This window comes from Macaca nemestrina, chromosome 5, assembly GCF_043159975.1.
Source record: "Macaca nemestrina isolate mMacNem1 chromosome 5, mMacNem.hap1, whole genome shotgun sequence".
Classification (NCBI taxonomy): domain Eukaryota; kingdom Metazoa; phylum Chordata; class Mammalia; order Primates; family Cercopithecidae; genus Macaca; species Macaca nemestrina.
Window position 1 is genome coordinate 147,374,593 of NC_092129.1, and position 20,832 is coordinate 147,395,424.

Sequence of the window (20,832 nt, forward strand, 5' to 3'; positions counted from 1 at the left end):
TGAGGGGTGGGATATGGGTGGTGCCCTGTAGCATCCACAGGCACATTTTAATAGGAAAATGCAGGGTAATAGACTGCGTGCACCTTCAACTGGACTAGATTTTGCCAATTGTTTTTCAAATTGATTGTACAGCACCAACTTCTCCCTTCTGCAGTGTATGATAATTTATTCTTTCCATATTTTCTATATCTCGATTTCCCTTGCTATTTTCTGGAAAATTTCTTTTCTTTTCTTTTTTTTTTTTTTAGATGGAGTCTCCCTGGGTCGCCAGGCAGGAGTACAGTGGTGCGACCTTGGCTCACTGCAACCCCTGCCTCCCGGGTTCAAGCAATTCGCCTGCCTCAGCCTCCCGATGGGCTGGGCTACGGGCATGCAACATCAGGCCTGGCTAATGTTTTGTATTTTAGTGGAAACAGGGTTTCACCATGTTGGCCAGGATGGTCTTGATCTCCTGACCTCATGATCCGCCCACCTCGGCCTCTCAAAGTGCTGGGATTATAGGCGTGAGCCACCATGCCCGGCCGAAAATTTCTACAGATCCTTCTCGAGGTGCAAAAAATGATCTCTGGCTGTGTAATTTTTATTTCATTCAGGTTTTGTCTTTTATTTTCTTTTCCCTGGAAGTTCCAGGCATTTCTTTAAAAATTTTTTTTCTTAAAGCAAATTGGCTGGGCACAATGGCTCATGCCAGCAACCCTAACACTTTGGGAGGCTGAGGCGGGCAGATCACCTGAGGTCAGGAGTTCGAGACCAGCCTGACCAACATGGTGAAACCCCATCTCTACCAAAAATACAAAAATTAGCTGTGCATGGTGGCGGGCACCTGTAATCTCAGGTACTTCAGAGGCTGACGCAGGAGAATCGCTTGAATCTGGGAGGCAGAGGTTGCAGTGAGCTGAGATCATACCACTGTACTCCAGCCTGGGCTACAGAGTGAGACTCCATCTCAAAACAAAAAAACAAAAAACAAAAAAAGCAAATTATTCCTTTCTTACGTTTTGATTTTTTTTTTGAGTCGAAGTCTCGCTCTGTCGCTCACGCTGGAGTGCAGTGGCTCGATCTCAGCTAACCGCAACCTCTGTCTCCCAGGTTCAAGAGATTCTCCTGTGTCAGCAGCCTCCAGAGCAGCTGGGACCACAGGCACGTGCCACTGCGTCCGGCTAATTTTTTGTTTTTAGTAGAGACAGGGTTTCACCACATTGGCCAGGCTGGCCTCGAACTTCTGACCTTGGGTGATCCGCTTGCCTCGGCCTCCCAAAGTGCTGGGATTACAGGTGTGAGCCACCGTGCCCAACCTTGATTTTTTTTTAAATGTATTTTTTATTTTATTTATTTATTTATTTATTTATTTATTTATTTATTTTCCGAGTCTCCCTGTGTCCCCCAGGCTGGAGTGCAGTAGTGCAATCTCAGCTTACTGTAAGCTCCGCCTCCTGGGTTCACACCATTCTCCTGCCTCAGCCTCCCAAGTAACTGGGATTACAGGCGCCCACCACCACTCCTGGCTAATTTTTTGTATTTTTAGTAGAGACCAGGTTTCACTGTGTTAGCCAGGATGGTCTCAATCTTCTGAACTTGTGATCTGCCCGCCTTGGCCTCCCAAAGTACTGGGATACAGGCACGAGGCACTGTGCCCGGCCTATTTTTCTGAGACAGGGTCTCACTCTGTCACCCATGCTGGAGTGCAGTGGTGCAATCATAGCTCACTGCAACCTCGAATACCTGGGCTCAAGTGATCCTCCTGCCTCAGCCTCCCAAGTAAAACATTTATTTCCTTTATAACAGTCAATAGTTATATATTTTTTAGGTGCCAGGGCTCTAATTTCACTGGTTGTTATGTCTATTTTCATGCAGGCTTGTTTTTTTGTATCTAGGATTTTGTGGGAATTCTCTACTGCCTGTATCTGTCCTCCAGAAAGGTTTTGCATTTGCTTTTGCCAGGCTTCCCAGGGATACTACAAGCTCAGGACCCTGTTTCTTTCTTTCTTTCAAATCATTCTTTTTTTTTTTTTTTTTTTTTTTTTTTGAGACAGAGAGTTTCTCTCTGTCACCCAGGCTGGAGTGCAGTGGTGTGAACTCAACTCACTGCTACCTCGAACTCCTGGGTTCAAGTGATCTCCAGCCTCAGCCTCCTGAGTAGCTGGGATTACAGGTGTATACCACCATGCCCAGGTTTTTGTTTGTTTTTGTTTTTGGTATGTTTAGTAGAGACCGAGTTTTAACGTGTTGGCAAGGCTGGTCTCAAACTCCTGATCTCAGGTGATCCGCTCACCTTGGCCTCTCAAAGTGCTGGGATTACAGGTATGAGCCACCACGCCTGGCCATCTCTCTAATAAACTTCTAATTTCAGAATACTTTTAGGTTTATAGAATTATTGCCAAGAGAATCTTCTAAGTCTCCTAAGTTTGCTTTCTTATTTTTTTAGTTTAAATGTTTGATTCATGTGTCCTGAGCATTATTAAGAAGAGACCAGGTGACCAACTATTGTCTCCAAAGTTTTGATCCTGGGTGAAAAGCAGAGATCCTAAGGCTGTGGATGGAATACTGGCCATGCCTCTTCCTAGCTGTGACCACAGGCACACCCCTTAATCTCTCATTGTGCTTCCTCCTCTGTAAAATGACAGGTGATAAGGTTTACCTTATAAGATTAGAGGTGATGTATGTATAATGCATAAATAGCTGCTTAATAAGGAATAGCAGTTAGGGATAGTAACAACAAGGGCCAGAGTAATATGATGCTCTTTGCAGCACCAGAACCCAGATAAAGTGGTTGAGACAGCTTCGACTCTCTGAACTGAGTGAGAACTGGTTATTTAGTATATGGGGTTCTTACCTCTTCAGTGCTGGGAAGAGGACTGGCCTTTAACAACTGAAACACACACAGTCTTTGACTATTTTTTCCCCACTTGATAGTGTGGGAAAGAATAGGGAGGTGAGAAAAATAAACCAAGTGTAGAAAGTAAAAAGGTTCCTCTTCAAAGTTTCCCTTCTTGTTAAAAAATAAATCATAAGTGTTAGAAATAATAGTTTCTTTTAAAGACTAACTTCCTTCAAGCCACCTTGTTCTGTGCTAATAACTCTGTTAAGCCCTATCCTGTGTAGCTATTAGATATAAGGGAATGAGTACATTCGATGTCCCTGTACTTTAACCAATATATTTGGTTATTACTTCTCTAAGTCCTTTTGCAAGCAACTTCCTCTTTTCCTTTGTTCTCCCTTGCCTTTACCTATTTAGGATAAAGTTTTAAGTTATTAGCTAGCCGGGTTTAGCTTAGATTGTGCGGTCCGGCTGCAGCCAATGGAGACAGAACACAGTAGCAAGGACAAGCTGTGTAAGGGATAAAAATTGCTTCCCTCCTTTGTTCATGTGCAGTCTCGCCATTGTTCCATCTGTGGGGAACACCCTTTCTGCAGAAAGTAAAATTGCCTTGCTGAGAAAACTTTTTGTCTAAATGCTAATTTTTCCTTAGAGTACTGAGGAACAAGCATTCTGTTTCTGAATGAACATTCTACTTATAACACCAAGTAAACCAGAAGATTCCATTATAAAAAAGGCTACCAATTTCAGAGATGCCCATTGCTCTGCCAAGATGACCAGCAAAGAGAGAAAACAGGGAGGCAAGTGCTGTAGTGACCATCCCTTAGCTGTGGGCATCTGGGATCCCTCACACTGGGGCTGGTGCCTGTACGCTGTGCTAGTTGTTTGCCTGCAGATGCTTGGTTCAATTCCCACCCTTCCACATGCTCCTCTATGGGTGGAAGTCTACAAACTCCATTTCCTGGACTACCATCCATTTTTTTCCCCCAATGGGAGGTAAAAGCAACAGACTGGAAGATAGGCAGAAGGAAGAATCCTTTGCTTCCCCAACCCCAAACTCTGATAGCACTTCTGGCAGAAGCAGCTGAGACCAGGCTATGAGTTATGGGGCTACAGCACTCAAGCAGTGAGGTCACAGGGGCAGCAGTGGTGGTGGCCTTGGGCACTTTGGTGGCCCCATATGTACCATGTGCATGAACTCAGGTGCCAGCAGTCTGGTTCTACAGTCAAATCAACTGGTGACTTCAGGCTCCTGGTTGCTGCAGTGTCAGTGTGTGTTCTAGCAATGGTGGCCCCCAAATGATACCATTTTCCCATTCAGCCCTGGAGGTGAGAATGGCTTCCTGCAGTTACTCATCTCTGGATGACCTCTATTTCCCCCTGTTGATCTTTCAGTACTTCCAATACTTTTGCAACAACTCCCTGCAGTACATTCCCCATTTGGAACTATTTAGCTGTAGTTTTTTCCTGACTAGATAAACACATACTCTGTTACATACCCTGACCTGGCCTCGCACTGCAGACAAACCCATGGCTGCTGGGGGCTGGGCTCTACTGGACCCCTGGGGAAATGGAACCTCAGGAAAGACAGGAGAGAATGGGGTGGCAGCAAAGGAGAGGAAAGCCATGACCTCTCGTGGTGATGAAAAACTGGCTTTGATCTACTGAGTCCTGCATCCGCCTCCTCCAGGGGCCTTCCCGTTCCCCAGACCCCAGCTGCTCCACCAGGGTACCACACATCCTTTGTACCCTCACACCCCAAATTCTCTCTGCAGGGTGGAAATGGCACAGTCGTCCACCCGACTGACAAGTGGTGAGCAAAGCGAGGTGGAGGCACAGGAGGGCTTCGGCACCCAAAGCCTCCTTTGCCCTCCAGTACTGGATGTGGAGGAGGTGTGGAGCCCTGTCAGCCCCAGGAAAAACATTCAAGTAACTGAGTCAGCTTCCAGTCGGCTCTTAAATATTTAATTCCCATTTATTTAAAGTTTCGTCAGTCTGTGTACACTATTTATATTAAAAACACAGGAAGCTGGGGCTCCTAGCAAAAATATACATTTCAATTTTGGAGATTGTTCAGACACTGAGAAGAGCTGTATCCTCAGCACCAGACCCGGGTTGGGGCAGGGGTCGGGGCAGGGATGCGGCACGTGGTGGGGGAGGGGGAGGTGGGTCCCAGCAGCCGTCCCTTCATAGCCTTGGCCTGAAAGGAAGCACCCCAACCCCCATCAGCTGGGTGGGTGGGGAGCTGGAAGAATCCTGCCAGTAGAGAGTGATCCTGGGGCATGGAAGGGAGGCCACAGCGCCAGTAGGGGCAAGGGCTGAGCACTTCCACCCAGAGTCACACAGAATGGCCCCTTGGGAGGGAGGACCAGGCAGGACCCAGGAAGCCTGGGCTCGAACTCCAGCTCTCCTACCTCTGTGCTCTGAGACTACAGCCAGCCCCTTGCCCCTGCAGGCCTGGAGGGCTCTGCCCTACTCAGACATGGCATGCCCAGCTGTGCTTTGGCCCTGTTCTGAGGTGAGCGCACCTCAGCCTGGAAGCAGGGGAGGGCAGGGACCAGCGGTGTGGGACTGGTCCCACAAGGTCCCCGGACACCAGAGGCTGTGCAGGGAGACTTCTAGGTGGCCAGCTGGGCTGAGTAAAGGGGAAGAGGAGGGCGGCAGAGCTGTTGGGACAAATGGACATCAGAATGAACAGGCTCAGTTTATCCCAGGAAGCTCCCACTGGGAGCAGGTGCTGGGCTGACTCAGCAGGACCTGCAGGACTCCTGCCTCCCCAGAGACCTGGCCCAGCCCTGCCTGCCCACCTGCAGGCCCCTCTCTCCGGGTTCTCACTTGCCTCAGGGAGGGAAGGGAGGTGCATGGAGCCTGCAGGTAAAGTGATTTCAGTGCTTGTGTGTGTGCTGGAGGGGGCAGTTTCAGGGAGAGTGGGGCCTGAGCTCCTATGGAGCCAGCTAGAGAAAGGAGCAGCGGGATGTGAGGCCAGGCCCAGGCCCTGGGTGCCGACATAATGTGGGTGGCTGCTACTGGGCAGGGGGGCAGTGGGTATGCTGGCAGAAGGCCTGCCCTGAGCTCTCCCTGGCCTGACCCCAGAACTCAGACCCCCAGTCCTAGGGGCAGAATTGCGTGTGCTGCTTCCTCCAACCACCAACCCCTCCTCCTTCTCTTGAGACTTGCTCCTCTTCAATGAGGTGGGGGCCTACCTGGAGGGAACCCTGCCTACTTCCAAGCTGGGAGACTGCCGTCCAGCGGCCAGTGCAGGGAGCCATCAGCAACACTGGCCTGGCAAACCAGTGTGAAGAAGATGGAAGGACGCTGGGTGTCAGTGGAGCTGAGGAGTGCTGCTGGAGCAGGATCAGTTGGGTCAGTGGGTGGCCTCAGCCTCGGAGGAGCAATTACAGTCTTGGGGAGGCATCTGGCTCTCAGCCTGGGCCTCCTGCCCACTGTCCTTTACAGCGGGGACCCTATGACTACAGGCTGCTGCAGTCAGTCCAGGCCATGCTCAGCCTTCCCTGGAACCCAGGTCCAGACAGCTTAGTGTTTCTTTGGATGGCTCAAGTCTTTTGCTCTGAAGACAGGAGACAGAAGTGAGGACCCTAAGACTGCAGGTGCAATGATGGGGCAGAGGGCAGGCCCCACTCCCTTCTGCTCCTGGAGAAAGCATGTGCAAAAGCAGAGGTCCTGTTCTATGCTGCTGGTGAAATCATACAAAACATCTCACAGAATAAGAAAGGAAGACAGACATGGGGGGTGGAGAAAGGGAGGGCAAGGGAGAAGGGAAGAGGAGAAGCCTACAGAAAGGAAGAAATAGAGTAAGCGAATTAGAAAGGAAAGAGGAACTGAGAAAGAGGGAGACAACAGACAGGAAGAGAGCTGACTGGAGGAAGCGGGAGAGAGGGCACAGGGAGCCAGAGGCGGTGGGTGTCATGTGTCTGACAGCGAGCATGGGACTCCGCTGCTCCAGGCCGGGTGCTCAAGGGCTGGTCAACGGAAAAGTCACGTGGGTGGGCCCCTCCAGTGCCGGCCCCACTGGAGCCTGCAGGGAGGCCTGGGTGCCGCCCTTAGTACATGTCCTTGTAGATCTCCTGGAGCAGAGGGTGCAGCGAGGTCTCGGTCTCGGTCTTCTTGATCCGCTGCATCATCTGCGCATGCTCGGTGACCAGCTGCCGCAGGTCAGCCATCTTCTGCAACAGCTTGGGGAAGAGGTACTGGGCATCGGGGTGGTTGGCCTGCAGGTGGAATTCGAGGGCACGCAGGATGGTGTCCTGGATAGCCTCCACCTGTGGAACGTTCATGAGGCCTGGCCGGTCTGTGGGGACACAGGGCATGCCAGGGAGCTCAGAAAGGCAGTGGAGCTCCCCTACTTCCACCCCAAGAGGTGACTTGGCCCAGGGGACAGCAGGCCTCCTTGGCCATGACAGACCAAGCCCTGTCCCGTCAGCAATGCTCCACTGGGTGTTCTAGTCTCCCTACCCCTGGTCTTAATCCACTTCTTTTGTTTTTTGCCAGTGGTTCCCCCCCCCCCCCCCCCCCCCCGCCCCGATTAGGCAACATAGTATCGTGGTTAAGAGACTCAATGCTTAATTCAAATCCTGTGTCTGCCACAGCCTATCGATGAAGCTATGGGCAGGTCACTCAGCCTCTCTGATGTGTAAAATGGAGATAGAAAACATTCTTCCTGCACAGGTTTGTTGTGAGGATCAAGTGAGTCATCATCGATGAAAAGGAACAGTGCCTGGCATGAAGTAAGCTCTAGGCCACGGTTAGTTAGCACAGTTATTATTGTATTTATTGTGTTGGAATTTAAAAAATGCAGAGACAATGCAGACAATTTTTCCACCCCACATTAACATGACAGCATACTGCCTGTTAGTCCTTTTCCTTTTTTTTGAGACAGGGTCTCGCTCTGTCACCCAGGTTGGAGTGCAGTGCTGGGATTTTGGCTCACTGCAACCTCCACCTCTCCGATTCTCCTGGCTCAGCCTCCCAAGTAGCTGGGATTACAGGTGCGTGCCACCACATCTGGCTAATTTTTTGTATTTTTAGTAGAGATGGGGTTTCACCATGTTGGCCAGGCTAGTTTCAAACTACTGACCTCAAGTGATTCGCCCGCCTTGGCCTGCCAAAGTGCTGGGATTACAGGCGTGAGCCACCACGTCTGGCTGAGTCTCTTTTCTATCTCCACCTCCATCTACATACATAATGAGATGGAGCTAATCCTGCATGGTCAGTCAGTGCCTTGCATGTTCCACTGCCAAGATCAAAGGGACACTTCCCCACACTGTCAGAGCTCAGGCACAGTGCCCTGCAGCGCGGGCCAGCCTCCAGGACGACTGGGTGTGCCGGGCCAGCCTGCCTGCCACACTCTCACTCACCTCCACACAGAATGATGGCCGCAATGAATAGGGCCAGGTCACTGTCGTCAAGTTCCAGGGCGTTGAACTTGACAGCAAATTCAAACTTGGGCTCAATGATATCACTGAAGGGTTTACGGAGGCTGCGCAGGAACTCGCGGGTGACAAAGCCACTGCCGTTGGCTACCAGCAGCCCATCCTTGTTGACGATGGAGGCCAGCATGGCGAAGATGGCCTCGTGCACGCCATACTTGAGAAGGGTAACCTGGTCGTTGAGGAAGAGGCTGCTGAAGCTGGGGATGCTCTTGGCGAACTCGATGAGCTCCCGCACGGTCTCCACCGTGGTGCACTGGCAGCGGTAGAAGACGTGCACGCTGATCTCCTTGTAGGGAGGCAGGCCGTTCACCAGCTGCTTCCACACCAGCCCCTTCTCTGCCTGCCACAATGTCTCGATGTCGTGGATCACAAAGGGCTGAAAACCAGGCCCTGTTAGAGACCAGGATTCGGGAGACCCCCACCCTGTGCTCCCCATATCCCTTGCCTGCACCATGAAGTTGAGGGAGGGAGAAGGCTTGGCTCTCCCAGGAGTCAGGCAGGCAGCAGTGGGACCCAGAGCCCAGGATACTGCCAGGCCGAGCAGCAACACTCACCGCTGTGTGGCTGGCTTTGCCAGTGAGGATGCTGCGGGCCTTCTTTTTGGTCATGTTGAAGTTTTTCAGGTAGGCATTGTAGATGTGCTTGGAGAAGGCCTTCAGGTCGGCCACCTGTGGGTTGTACTGGCTCCCCTCATTTGCCGTCAGCCCCGCCACCAGCTTCCTCTTCTCAGCCTCCGGCATCCGGCCGAAACGGATAGCTGCACAGGGAAGAGGGCAGTCAGCAAGGAGCCCAGGCAGGCCCCAGCACCTCTGACATCCCCATCCCTTTACAGGTGCATGGGCCAAATCCTTTTGGAGCCCAGGGCCCCCAGAAGCTCTAGAGTCAGCAAGGTGGGAATGCTGGGGTGGCCCCTCCAGATTGCAAGCTCCCCAAGACGTGGTTTTTTTGGGGGGGTGTATCTTTGCAAGAGCAGTGATTTTGTCTGTTTTGTTCACAGTGCCCAGAACACAAGGGCTCTAACATACTGAGTGACTGAGCTACTCTGACTGGGGTAAGACAGACTTTGGTGACAAAGGCCTGGGTTTGAGTTCCAGCTTAGCAGTTTACTAGCTGTGTGACTTGGGGCAGACTCCTTCACTTTTCTTTTTCTTTTTTTTTGAGACAGAGTCTTGCTCTGTCTCCCAGGCTGGAGTACAGTGGCACGATCTTGGCTCACTACAACCTCTGCCTCCCGGGCTCAAGCAATTCTCTGCCTCAGTCTCCCAAGTAGCTGGGATTACAGGTGTCCACCACCATGCCCGGCTAGTTTTTGTATTTTTTTTTAGTAGAGATGGGGTTTCACCATCTTGGCCAGGATGCTCTCGAACTGCTGACCTCAGGTGATCCACCCGCCTTGGCCTCCCAAAATGCTGGGATTATAGGCGTGTGCCACTATGCCCGGCTTTTTTCTTTTTTGAGACAGGGTCTCCACTCTTGTCCAGGCTGGAGTACAGTGGCAAATCATGGCTCACTGCAGCTTTGACCTCCTTGGCTAAAGTGATCCTCCCACCTCAACCTTCTGAGTAGCTGAGACTACAGGTGCATGCCACCACCAAGCCTGGCTAATTGTTTTTTTTTTTTTTTTTTTTTTTGTAGAGACACGGTCTCACTATGTTGCTCAGGCTGGTCTTAAACCTGGACTCAAGCAATCCTCCTGCTTGGCCTCCCAAAGTGATGGGATTACAGGTGTGAGCCACTGCACCTGGCCACTTTTCTTTTTTAATCAGAAAAATGAGGCTAATACTTTTAAAAATGTACTGAGTTATTAGATCAATTAAATAAGAATCCTCACATAGTAAGCACTCAAAAATTGTTGTCATTAGTAATTAAGTAGGATACGAATGCAACTTCTCTCAGAGTTAGCGTGAGGAGAGGGATTCAGTCAGTTCTGAGATTTCCTAGGAAAGGAGTCAAACCCAGACCTGCCAGACCCCATTACCCAGGAGAGCCGCAAATGGAGGGCTCAGGTCCTGCTACCCTCTAAGATGCAAGGCAGTTAGGGCATCCCTGGGTAAAAGCTGGCCAAGCAGCTAACCTGCCTGTCAAGATCACAAGAGGCTCTCCCCTGTCCTCTAGGGGTCTGACTCAGAGAGGTACTAAGGGGACAGGTGGGCTTTGCAATATCCTACCCTAGGGGTCTGAAGACAAGGCTCTGCAGGAGGCCTGGAGCACAGGGCAGAGAAGGCTTTGTCTCTGGGGAGTGGCTGACCTCCAAGAAACTTCTGCCTGGCTCCTGGCAGTTGACAGATGTGGTCACTTACTGGCTACTGCCTGCCTTCTATAACCAAGAAGGGCCAAGGGGATCCCTGGCCTTGGCAGTAGCTTTCATGCTGCGTCAGGTCATCTGAGACAGGCTTGAGTTTCTGGGACTGGTGTTCCCCAAATTGTTCAAGCTGTTATCAATTCTCAGTTCCCTTCTGGGCCAGAATGGGTAAACCTCAGGTACAGGGAGGTAGAGACTACCCCAGGCCTGGGACCATGGTAGGTGCTGGCAGTCTGAGGAACTGGCAGGTCTTAGGCTCTAAGACCCAAGGTCCAGATCAGCAAAGCCAACAGCCAACAGCCATGGTGCTTACTGTGTGCCAGGCACTGCTCTACAGGCGCCCCCTCTGGGCTGCCCCGAGGGCTCCCTGGACCCTGGTTTCAGGCTGTGTGGAGCCAGCAGCCCGTGTTGCCCTGGTCAGCTCTCACCGTTGTGTGACATGCCCAGTGCCAGGCACTTCTGGAAACGGCAGTACTGACACTTGTTGCGGTTCTTCTTCTGAATCTTGCAGCTGCGCTCACACTTCTCGTACTCCAGCTTCATGCGGATCGTCCGACGGAAGAAGCCCTGAGGCACCAAGAACAGGTGAGGAAAGGCCACCAGGAGGTGGGGGGAGGTTGTGCCAAAGGGCCTGATAATGCATACTCCTGAAATTTGGAAGTAATGAGGAGAAATTTTTTTGGAGGGGAGATGGAGAAGGAAAATAAATAATTCTGAAACTTTAATTAAAACTATTTTAGGTTGGGCGCAGTGGCTCATGCCTGTAATCCCAGACTTTGGGAAGCCAAGGTGGGCCGATCACCTGAGGTCAGGAGTTTGAGATCAGCCTGGCCAAGATGGTGAAACCCCGTCTCTACTAAAAATACAGAAAAATTAGCCAAGTGTGGTGGCGCACCCCTGTAATCCCACCTACCCAGGAGGTTGAGGCAGGGGAATCTCCTGAACACGCGAGGCAGAGGTTGCAGTGAGCCAAGATCGCGCCATTACACTCCAGCCTGGACAATAAGAGTGAAACTCTGTCTCAAAAAAACAAAAAACAAAAAGAACACAGCTATTTTAAATGCCTAAAGAAGTCCTAAAGCTTCTTTGTTGGGGCTGGGCAGAGTGGCTCACGCCTGTAATCCCAGCACTTTGGGAGGCCGAGACAGGTGTATCACCTGAGGTCAGGAGTTCAAGACCAGCCTGGCCAACATGGTGAAACCCCATCTCTACTAAAAGTACGAAAATTAGCCAGGCATGGTGGTGTGTACCTGTAATCCCAGCTACTCTGGAGGCTGAGGCAGGAGAATCTCCTGAACCCAGGAGGTGGAGGTTGCAATTAACTGAGATCACGCCACTGCACTCCAGCCTAGGTGACAGAGCAAGATTCCATCTCAAAAAAAAAAAAAAAAAAAAAAAGGCTTCTTTGTTAGTTTGGTAACATAAGATTGTCTCATGGCTAACTTGGTTTCTCATAAATTTATCTGGTTCTGTATATTTGTGAGGTGGTGGTTCAATAAAATAATCGTGAGATTTTGATGTGTGTGAAGTTAGGAAGGATCCACAAATGTCAGTGGAAAAACAAATGTCTGTCCTTTTTCTCAAAGAGCCCCCTTTGAGCTTTGAGAAACAGGAAACCCAGACCTCAGCCCAAGACCCTCATTCTGTCCTGCCTGCCTGGTCCCCAGGGGGGCACAATCACCCACAAAGCTGGGTCAACACAGGTGCCCGGCAGGGTAGGCTTGACAAGGGAACTCCCTCCTCTCCTGCAGTGCCCAGAGCTGAGGTCTGGAGCCCAAGGGTCTGGCTGCCTCCTGGGCAGGAATTCTGCAGTGGACACAGTCAGGGCCCTACCCCAAGGCAGGGAAAGCTTTGTGGAGGGTCAATTCACCACGTGACCAACGCCTCAGTGGCCAGCGACCGCTCCCCCGAGTCCGTACCTTGCACCCCTCACATGCATGGACGCCGTAGTGGAAGCCCGATGCCTTGTCCCCGCACACCCGGCACTCCATGTTGAGGCTGCCACACGAGGCCCCGTCACAGCCCATCTGCAGCTGGTCCAGCAGTGAGGGTGGCGAGGAGCTCCGGGAGAGGTCTGCGGACACACGATGGAGGGGCAGCTCCACACGCTGCCAGGCCTGGAAGCCAGGGCGTGGGAACAGCCCCACAGCCCTCAGCTCAGTCACTTAACAGCTGTGTGGCCTCAGGGAGTCAACTTTTCTAAGGACCAGTTTCTTCACCTAGAACCAGGGGTACTGACAGCTTCTCTGGGAGGACGGGCAAAAAGTCTCCACAGTGCTTCTCCCAGAGCCTAACATACAGAAGATGTTCAGTACACGGCAGCTATTACCACTGGGGCTGGGTCAAAGGCTTCCTGGGCTGAACTCACTATGCGGCAGCAGTAGGGAGGAAAATGGCTGTTTTGGGAGGATGAAAGCAAGAGGGAGAAAGCAGACACACAATCTTTAGATGGCCCTTAGGAAGCAGCTCTCCTGGTTCAGAGGCTGCCACTGTGTGGCCCACGTGGAGATGTGTGCAATGTGTTTTGCAGAAACTGCAGGACTGTAGACCTCTGCAGAGCTAGCCTCCCCACCATCCCCCAGAGGAAGTTCTATTCTTGCATAGACTCCAGGGATGCTGTAAACAATCTCTCAAGAAGCTCACGTTCATTCCCATGAAACTTCTTGCTTGAGTAGAACAGCTTAGGTATCAGTCATATTGATTAAGAACACACTGAATTTCTCCAGGTTTTTCTATCAAATGTATAGATGTTTGAACCACAGGGTGTTGAGTGTATTGGTGGGGAAGGCAGTTTGCTAAGGCTATGACTTCAGGATACACCTGCTGTCAGATGATTTCCTAAGAACTGCTAGGAATCTCTTCCCAGTGCCCTTTGGACACTCAGAAATGATCTCTTCATCTTGGAAAGGGGACCTGAACTAAGCCTCAGCTTCCTGACTCCCAGCCCAGAGCTGGTTTCATGGCCTCACATACCAGCTGTCCTGCTTCTGCCATGATGACCGTCCAACCTCTGCACTCTTCTCTAATGACTGAGCGACCTCCCCAAAAGCAGGTGCCAAACCTCCAAACCAGAGAATCAGCCATTTTGAGTAGAAGGGGACATCAGCGGGACCCAAGCCATGGAGGTGAACCCAGACTAATGTTTTCCAGGCCTGCAGTAATACCTCTCTACTATACAGGCCAAGCAACCTTCATTTCCCCACCATGTGAGTAACTATCCACCTGCTACCGACCAAAGTGCACTCCATCCTCCCCACACGGTCTCCCCACTCCCCCAGCTTCCCCTTGGGTCCTAGAAGTGGCAGCAGGAAAGCCTCCTTCCCCTATCCTGGCCACAGGAGGGGGAGCACAAGAAGCACCCAACCGTGGCAGAGAGGACCCAGTGGGCTGCTCCCCTCCTGGCTGGTGAGGTTTAGGGGTGACACAAGTCTCTGGTTCCTAAAATGGCCTGTCTTGTCCTGGCACCTTAGCTCCCAACTTCAGTCATTCCAAGGTGTGTAACTGTTCCTCTTGACCCAGACTGGGAGAGTGGGCTCCCTCCATCTCTCGGGCCTGGGAGGGAAAAGCTGTGCTCTGGGAGGGTGAAGCTGCTTTGGTCTTCTCAGGCCTTTGTCACCGCCTGACATATCCTGTGTGTGTTCATTGTTGGGAGCCACCCACTAGACATAAGGGCCACAAGGCCAGGAACTCTGTCCACCAGGGCACCAGCGTGGTCTGGCACTGAGAGCTGTGTGAGGTGCTGGGCACGCAGCAGGCACGTGATAGCTCTCTGCACAATTGGCAGTCCTCAGGCTGCCTGGGTGTCCTGACCGAAGCACCAACTGGCTGATGGGGCTGGGCAGGACCTGCCACTCCTGGAGGCATTATAACAGGGACAATAAAACTCACAGCACCGGATGTTGGAAGAAAAAGAGAGAACATGACAGAAACCCTTTGTGGACGCCCACGCAGATGCTGGGGCAGGTAGGGTTTCTGGCATTTCCTCCTTGAATCTGTGCAGTCCATGAGCATATGCTTGCGTTGTGGCATTTCTTGTAATTTTGTTTTTGTGGCCTGCACGTCTGCTTCCTCTGCTAGACTCTGCATATCTCTACTCACGTTCCCTTTGGATCTCGGAGCTCACTTCCACCACCGAGTCTTGTCCACAGTGACCAATACCCTTAGATTATTCACAGCTCCTGGAGGTGCCTTTCTCTTCCTCCCTGTGGCCATGGAAAGTCAGCAGGTGTCTAGTCATTTGGTTGCTGTTGGCACTGCACGTGACAATGTCACCCTCTGTGTTCACTCAAAAGACACATGATAAGCACCTTCTATATGCAGGGCAGGACCTAGACTCTGCCCTCAAATAGCTGAGGTAAGAAAGTAACAGCAGGGCCAGGCGTTGTGGCTCACGCCTGTAATCCCAGCACTTTGGGAGGCCGATGCGGGTGGATCATGAGGTCAAGGAATTTAAACCATCCTGGCCAACACGGTGAAACCCTGTCTCTACTAAAAATATAAAAATTAGCCAGGCACAGTGGCTCGTGCCTGTAATCCCAGCTACTCGGGAGGCTAAGGCAGGAGAATCACTTGAACCTGGGGGTGGGTGAGTGGAGACTGTAGTGAGCTGAGATCGTGCCACTGCACTCTTGCCTGGCAACAGAGTAAGACTGTCTCAAAAAAAAAAAAAAGGGTAATGGCTGAGTGTGGTAGCTCACGTCAGTAATCCCAATACTCTGGGAGGCCAAGGCAGGAGGATCACCTGAGGCCAGGAGCAACGTAGCGAGACCCCGTCTCTACAAAAAATAAAAAAAAATAGTTGGGTGTCGTGGCACCTGCCTATAGTGCCTGCTACTGAGGAGGCTGAGGCAGGAAGATCCTTGAGCCTAGAAGAGCTGTGATAGTGCCACTGTACACCAGCCTGGGTGACAAAGCATGACTGTCTCTACTTAAACAAAAGGCCAGGTGCAGTGGCTCATACCTATAATCCCAACATGCTGGGAGGCTGAGGCGGGAGGATCACTTGAGCCCAGGAGTTTGAGACCAGCCTGGCAACATAGTGAGACCCCGTCTCTATAAAAAATTTAAATAACTAGCTGGGTGTGGTGGCACATGCCTGTGGGACCTGCTACTTGGGAGGCTGAGGCAGGAGGATTGCCTGAATGTGGGAAGATGACTTGAGCCTGGGAGGTCAAGGTTGCAGTGAGCTGTGATTGCACCACTGTACTCCAGCCTTTGCTGACAGAATAAGACCTTGTCTCAAAAAAATAAACAAATAAATAAACAAGAAAAACAAGAAAAACAAGGAAAGGTAAGATGTAACTTAACTTACTATAACTCACTTGTGCCTACAGGAAAATAATAAAATAGAAAAAAAGAGAAAGAGACAAGAAAACTAGAACATGAGATAGAGTGGGGCAACACCAGGTAAGGGGCAGTAAGAGGTGCAGGATTTTGGAAGGAGCCATCACCCATGCGTGTGACTGTCACGGAAGGGGGCTGCTTCCCTCCCTGCTCAAAGAAAGGTGATGGCAGAATTCTTCCCATACTAGGGGCCAGGTTCTGAAGGTTCCACCACTTCCCCCACACCATGAAGTCCCGGGTAGAGGTGGGGGCAAGCAGGTGTCCCGCTAAAGGCACTCCACTGGACACCCATTTAATCTCACGTAAAACCTCAAAACAACCCTTCAAGATGGTCTTCTTACCCCCACTTTATAGGCAAGGAAGCCGAGGCTCCAAGGCTCAGAAGCTTAAGTAACTTGCTGATAGCAGCTGTGTTGATCTTACCTATCAACTTGATTAGGCCATGGTGCCCAGTTGTTTAACCAAACAACGTTGCTAAGAAGGTTTTTTTTTTTTTTTTTGAGATGAAGTCTCGCTCTTGTCCCCCAGGCTGGCGTACAATGCACGATCTCAGCTCACTGCATCTCTGCCTCCTGGGTTCAAGCGATTCTCCTGCCTCAGTCCCCTGAGTAGCTGGGATTACAGGTGCTCAGCTAGTTTTTTTGGTATTTTTAGTAGAGACAGGGTTTCACCATGTTGGCCAGGTTGGTCTTGAACTCCTGACCTTAGGGGATCCACCCACCTCGGCCTCCCAAAGTGCAGGGATTACAGGCGTAAGCCACTGCACCCGGCCACTAGGAAGGTATTTTTTAGATGTAACTAACATTTAAATCAGAAGACTTTGAGTAAAGCAGATTACCTCCATAATGTGAGTGGCCCTCATCCAAAAACTGAAGGCCTTAAGAAAAAAGACTGAGTTCAGCCGGGCGCGGTGGCTCAAGCCTGTAATCCCAGCACTTTGGGAGGCCAAGACAGGCGGATCACGAGGTCAGGAGATCGAGACCATCCTGGCTAACATGGTGAAACCCCGTCTCTACAAAAAAATACAAATAAAAACTAGCCGGGCGAGGTGGCGGGCGCCTGTAGTCCCAGCTACTCGGGAGGCTGAGGCAGGAGAATGACGTAAACCCGGGAGGCGGAGCTTGCAGTGAGCTGAGATCCGACCACTGCACTCCAGCCTGGGCGACAGAGCGAGACTCTGTCTCAAAAAAAAAAAAAAAAAAAAAGAAAAAAGACTGAGTGCCTACCATGGCCCCACTGTGGAAGAGGAGATTCTGCCTCTAGGCTGCCTTCGGACTTGAACTGCAACATCAACTTCCCCGGCTCTCCAGCCTGCCTGCCTTGCAAAATTTGGACTTGCCACCCCCACAACCGTGTGAAACAATTCATTAAAACACATCTCTCTCTTTCAAAACACACACACACACACACACACACACACACACACACACACACACACACACACAGGTTCTGCTTCTCTGGAGAACCCTGACTAACACAGTGACAGAGCAAGAATTATAACCTAGAACCGTGCAACTCCTAAAGCTGAGCTCTTAACCTTGGCATTCCACTACTACACACATCTGCAGGTTCAGGACTACTAATCAATAACATTATTATGATAAACAACAGGACACAGTCACTGCTGAGGAGGTACTTGTCATTATCCAAACGTTTGGATTCAGTGTAAACACTAGCCCTCTCACCCAGAGAGTAAAGTATCAGTTTCACCATCTTTGATTACAAGTTCAGCAAATAGACACTATTGACCTTATTCACATCATTTGTGGCTGAGAGCTCTCCTGCATATCTAGTCTCCAATGCTGGGAGAATGCCGTTGTCATGGCTGTGAAGACAGCCAGGAGGCTCCCGATTGGTCTATTTACTTCGCTGGCAGAGCTCACAGGCAAACAGGTACCCAGCAGCTTCTGAAGTCAGGCCAAATTCTGCAGGGATTTGAGGCTGGGTTACTGAGCAGCCTCTTTACTTCTGTTGTCCTGTTTGCCTGAACTGTGCGCTCCCTGGGACAGGCACTCAGCCTTGTCCAATGCTGTATGGCCAGCCCTGGGCACAGTGCTGGGCCCAGCCTGACACCCACCAAGTGCCTGCCAAGTGAGGAGGTGCTGAGGCCAGGAGGAAGGAAACTTTATCTTCCTCTTTCTTTCTCAAGTGTGATTAGGATGGATGTCACTGAAGCAGGAGGGATGAGAAAGGGAATGGGATATGAACCCTGGCTCTAGCTGTCTCTACTCCTACATACCCACGGGACCCTGGCAAGTGGGTTTCTGGAAACCTCAGTTTCCTTATTGATGGGAAGGTCTGTCCTGCCTGACTGGGGGGAGGGTGAGGAGAAGGTGCTTGGCAGGTGTGGAGCTCAGTATGTGCAGTGAGAGTCAGTGCTGAACTGCTGGGGGGATGGGGTCAGGGGTGACTGTGGAGCCTTCCTGCTGTTTCAGGGCTCAAAGCCATGCCCTGTCCTTATGGGTCCCTCAGGGGACTCCTGAGGCCAAAGTAATAACTCATGGGGGTGGGGCAGAGAACTAGCAGGTGCTGAGACCTGTGATGTGTCAGATACCGCCACTGACTCTCACCTGGCGGGCCCTCAGGCTGGGTAGGACACAGCCTGTAAAGGTGAAGACAGTGAGACTCGGAGAAGTGATGGCACTGGCAAGGGCTGCAGCTCACAGCGACAGACCTGGGAATGCCTGCCCTGGTCTCTGCGATCTCAAAGCTCTTCTGCTCCGGACACATGATAAGGCTCTGTCTCCAGGGCCCCTCACCCCTCTTTTAAACAGTTAATTTTAACCTTAAAAAAGTACAGTTGCCTTTTAAATTATGAAAGTAGTGCAGACTTGTGGAGAAAAATACAGAAGGGTATGCAGGATCTTGTGACAGAGCCTCCTTAACCACCATCCTGCTCCTCAGAGTTAGCCCCTGAGTCCTTCAGTATAGACTCTTCTGGTGCCTTCTATGAAACATAAGGATTTTGAACAATGGGATCCCCAACTTGTCAGGAACTTATTTAATATATACAAACCAGCCTCATCCTTTTCAATGACTCCAGAGTATTCCACCACATGGCTCTACCACAGTTTCTAGAACTGGTTCCCCACAGATGGGCACGTTCCTAGTTTTGCTCTTATGAGCAGTCCTGCAGTAAATAAGCTAGTGTGGAAATCTCTGTGCACGCTGAGCAAGTACTTACACAGGACACGTTCCTAGAAGTGGGAATGCAGGGTAAAAGAAATGGCCAGGCATTGGTGGCTCATGCCAGTAATCCCAACACTTTGGGAGGCCTTGGGAGGCCAAGGTGGGCGGATCACCTGAGGTCAGGAGTTCGTGACTAGCCTGGCCAACACAGCGGAATCCCATCTCTACTAAAAATACAAAAATTAGCCAGGCACGGTGGTGCACACCTGTAATCCCAGCTGCTCGGGAGGCTGAGGCAGCAGAATCACTTGAACCTGGGAGGCGGAGGTTGCAGTGAGTCGAGATCGTGTGCCACTGCACTCCAGCCTGAGCGACAGAGTCAAGGTCTGTCTCAAAAAAAAAAAAAAAAAAAAATTGCACACTAAGAGGTGTTGGCCCACACTACCCTTTCACCGCTGGTGGTGGAAGAGCCAAATCCTCCCCACCCATCTGACAGGTGAAATGGCATCGCAACTTAAGGTGCTTTCTTTGAGTTGGTTAGACTGAAAAACTTGTCGGGTTTTCAGGCCATTTGTATTTGTCCCATTGTTACCCATTTTGATTTTCCTGCTAGGTTGCTTGCCTTGTAGAATTTTGGGGAACTTTTCATACACTATGGCTTTAACACGTAGTGATTATGTCAAGTAACCTCTCTCCTGTTTCAATGACTGAACAAGGAAGTCTTTCTACCTCCACTGTATCCATTTATTGATAAACAGAATCTATTAACACCACCTTATACATAGTACCATGTGACTGGTGAGGCAACCTTTGCCCTGGATGTTTCCTTACTGTGCCCTAAATCCCACAACAAAGCTGCCTGAGAGGTCACCGCCATGCCTGCCTCACCCTACCCCTGCTCCCAGGCACCTCACCTGGCCTGCACGGGAACAGTGATGCTATTTGGGAAACAGCCCTGGTCCCAAGAAGGGGTGTGGAGGAAACTCCAGGACAGAACACTGCTGTGCAGGGGACTTCCACCTGCCTGGGCTCAGATGTGGGGATGAGGTGGGCCATGGCAGGCAGCATAACCACAAACCCTGTGGCCGTCTCTTCTCCTTGCATTCATCCTTTCATCTTCGTGACATCCCACACTCATTCTTAGTCCCCACTGTCTTCCCTTTGCTTTCTAACCCTCCCCACCTTTTCAGATTTAGAACAGTATGTGCTACTGGCACTGAGTGAATTATCACTCCTGGTTAGCTATTCCTCTCTTCTGAGACAGGCTGTGTTTCCAAAGCCATCCCAGTTACCAGCCAATAGACAGGAAGTTGGTTACTCGGGGAATGGGGGACGCCTTCACTTTGGCCCTAGAATCACATTAAGCCTATTTTGGTCACTCCCAGGTGATCCTGGGTGAGATTAGAAGGACTGAATGATGGCTCTATACTTCCTCCACCCAACTCTATACACTGAAGAGGAAGAACTGCAAAATTCTGGGACTTGCTTTGCAGGTTCAAGGTGCACGTGTGGCTCAAGGATTCAGACCCATCTTAGCTACAGACCCAAACAGAAGCCTGCGCTACCTCCACAGCCTCCACCCTGCCTTAGCTTGGACACCAACTGCCTCCTCCTGCTCCCATGCAGTCACAGGGGTCCAGAGCCCATTCCTGTGGTGTGGGCTTGCTCCTCCGCCTGAGTCACCGCATGTGGCTAGGATCTCCTGCAGCTGAAAGCAGCAGCGAGTGCACGGTGTCTACTCCCAGCAGTACATCCTTATGACCCTGAGTTCCTTCCGAGGGAAGGAGTGA

General features: G+C 51.0%; 1 protein-coding gene across 7 annotated transcripts in view; it reads right to left on the reverse strand.

Annotated features, from left to right (window-relative positions):
• Positions 1–4,767: 4,767 nt before the first annotated feature.
• Positions 4,768–20,832, reverse strand: part of LOC105474499 (peroxisome proliferator activated receptor delta) — an 85,761-nt gene continuing 69,696 nt past the window's right edge. For 5 of the 7 annotated variants that reach the window (XM_011729206.3, XM_071097160.1, XM_071097162.1 and 2 more), the window contains 5 exons: positions 12,490–12,687; positions 10,999–11,137; positions 8,823–9,025; positions 8,194–8,644; positions 4,768–7,127 (listed from right to left, as the gene is read on the reverse strand). In XM_011729206.3, coding sequence (XP_011727508.2) covers positions 6,880–7,127; positions 8,194–8,644; positions 8,823–9,025; positions 10,999–11,137; positions 12,490–12,687 — 1,239 coding nt within the window. In that variant the 3' untranslated portion in view covers positions 4,768–6,879. The remainder of the gene's footprint in view (positions 7,128–8,193; positions 8,645–8,822; positions 9,026–10,998; positions 11,138–12,489; positions 12,688–20,832) is intronic. The other 2 variants (XM_011729210.2, XM_071097163.1) reach the window with 1 other exon arrangement.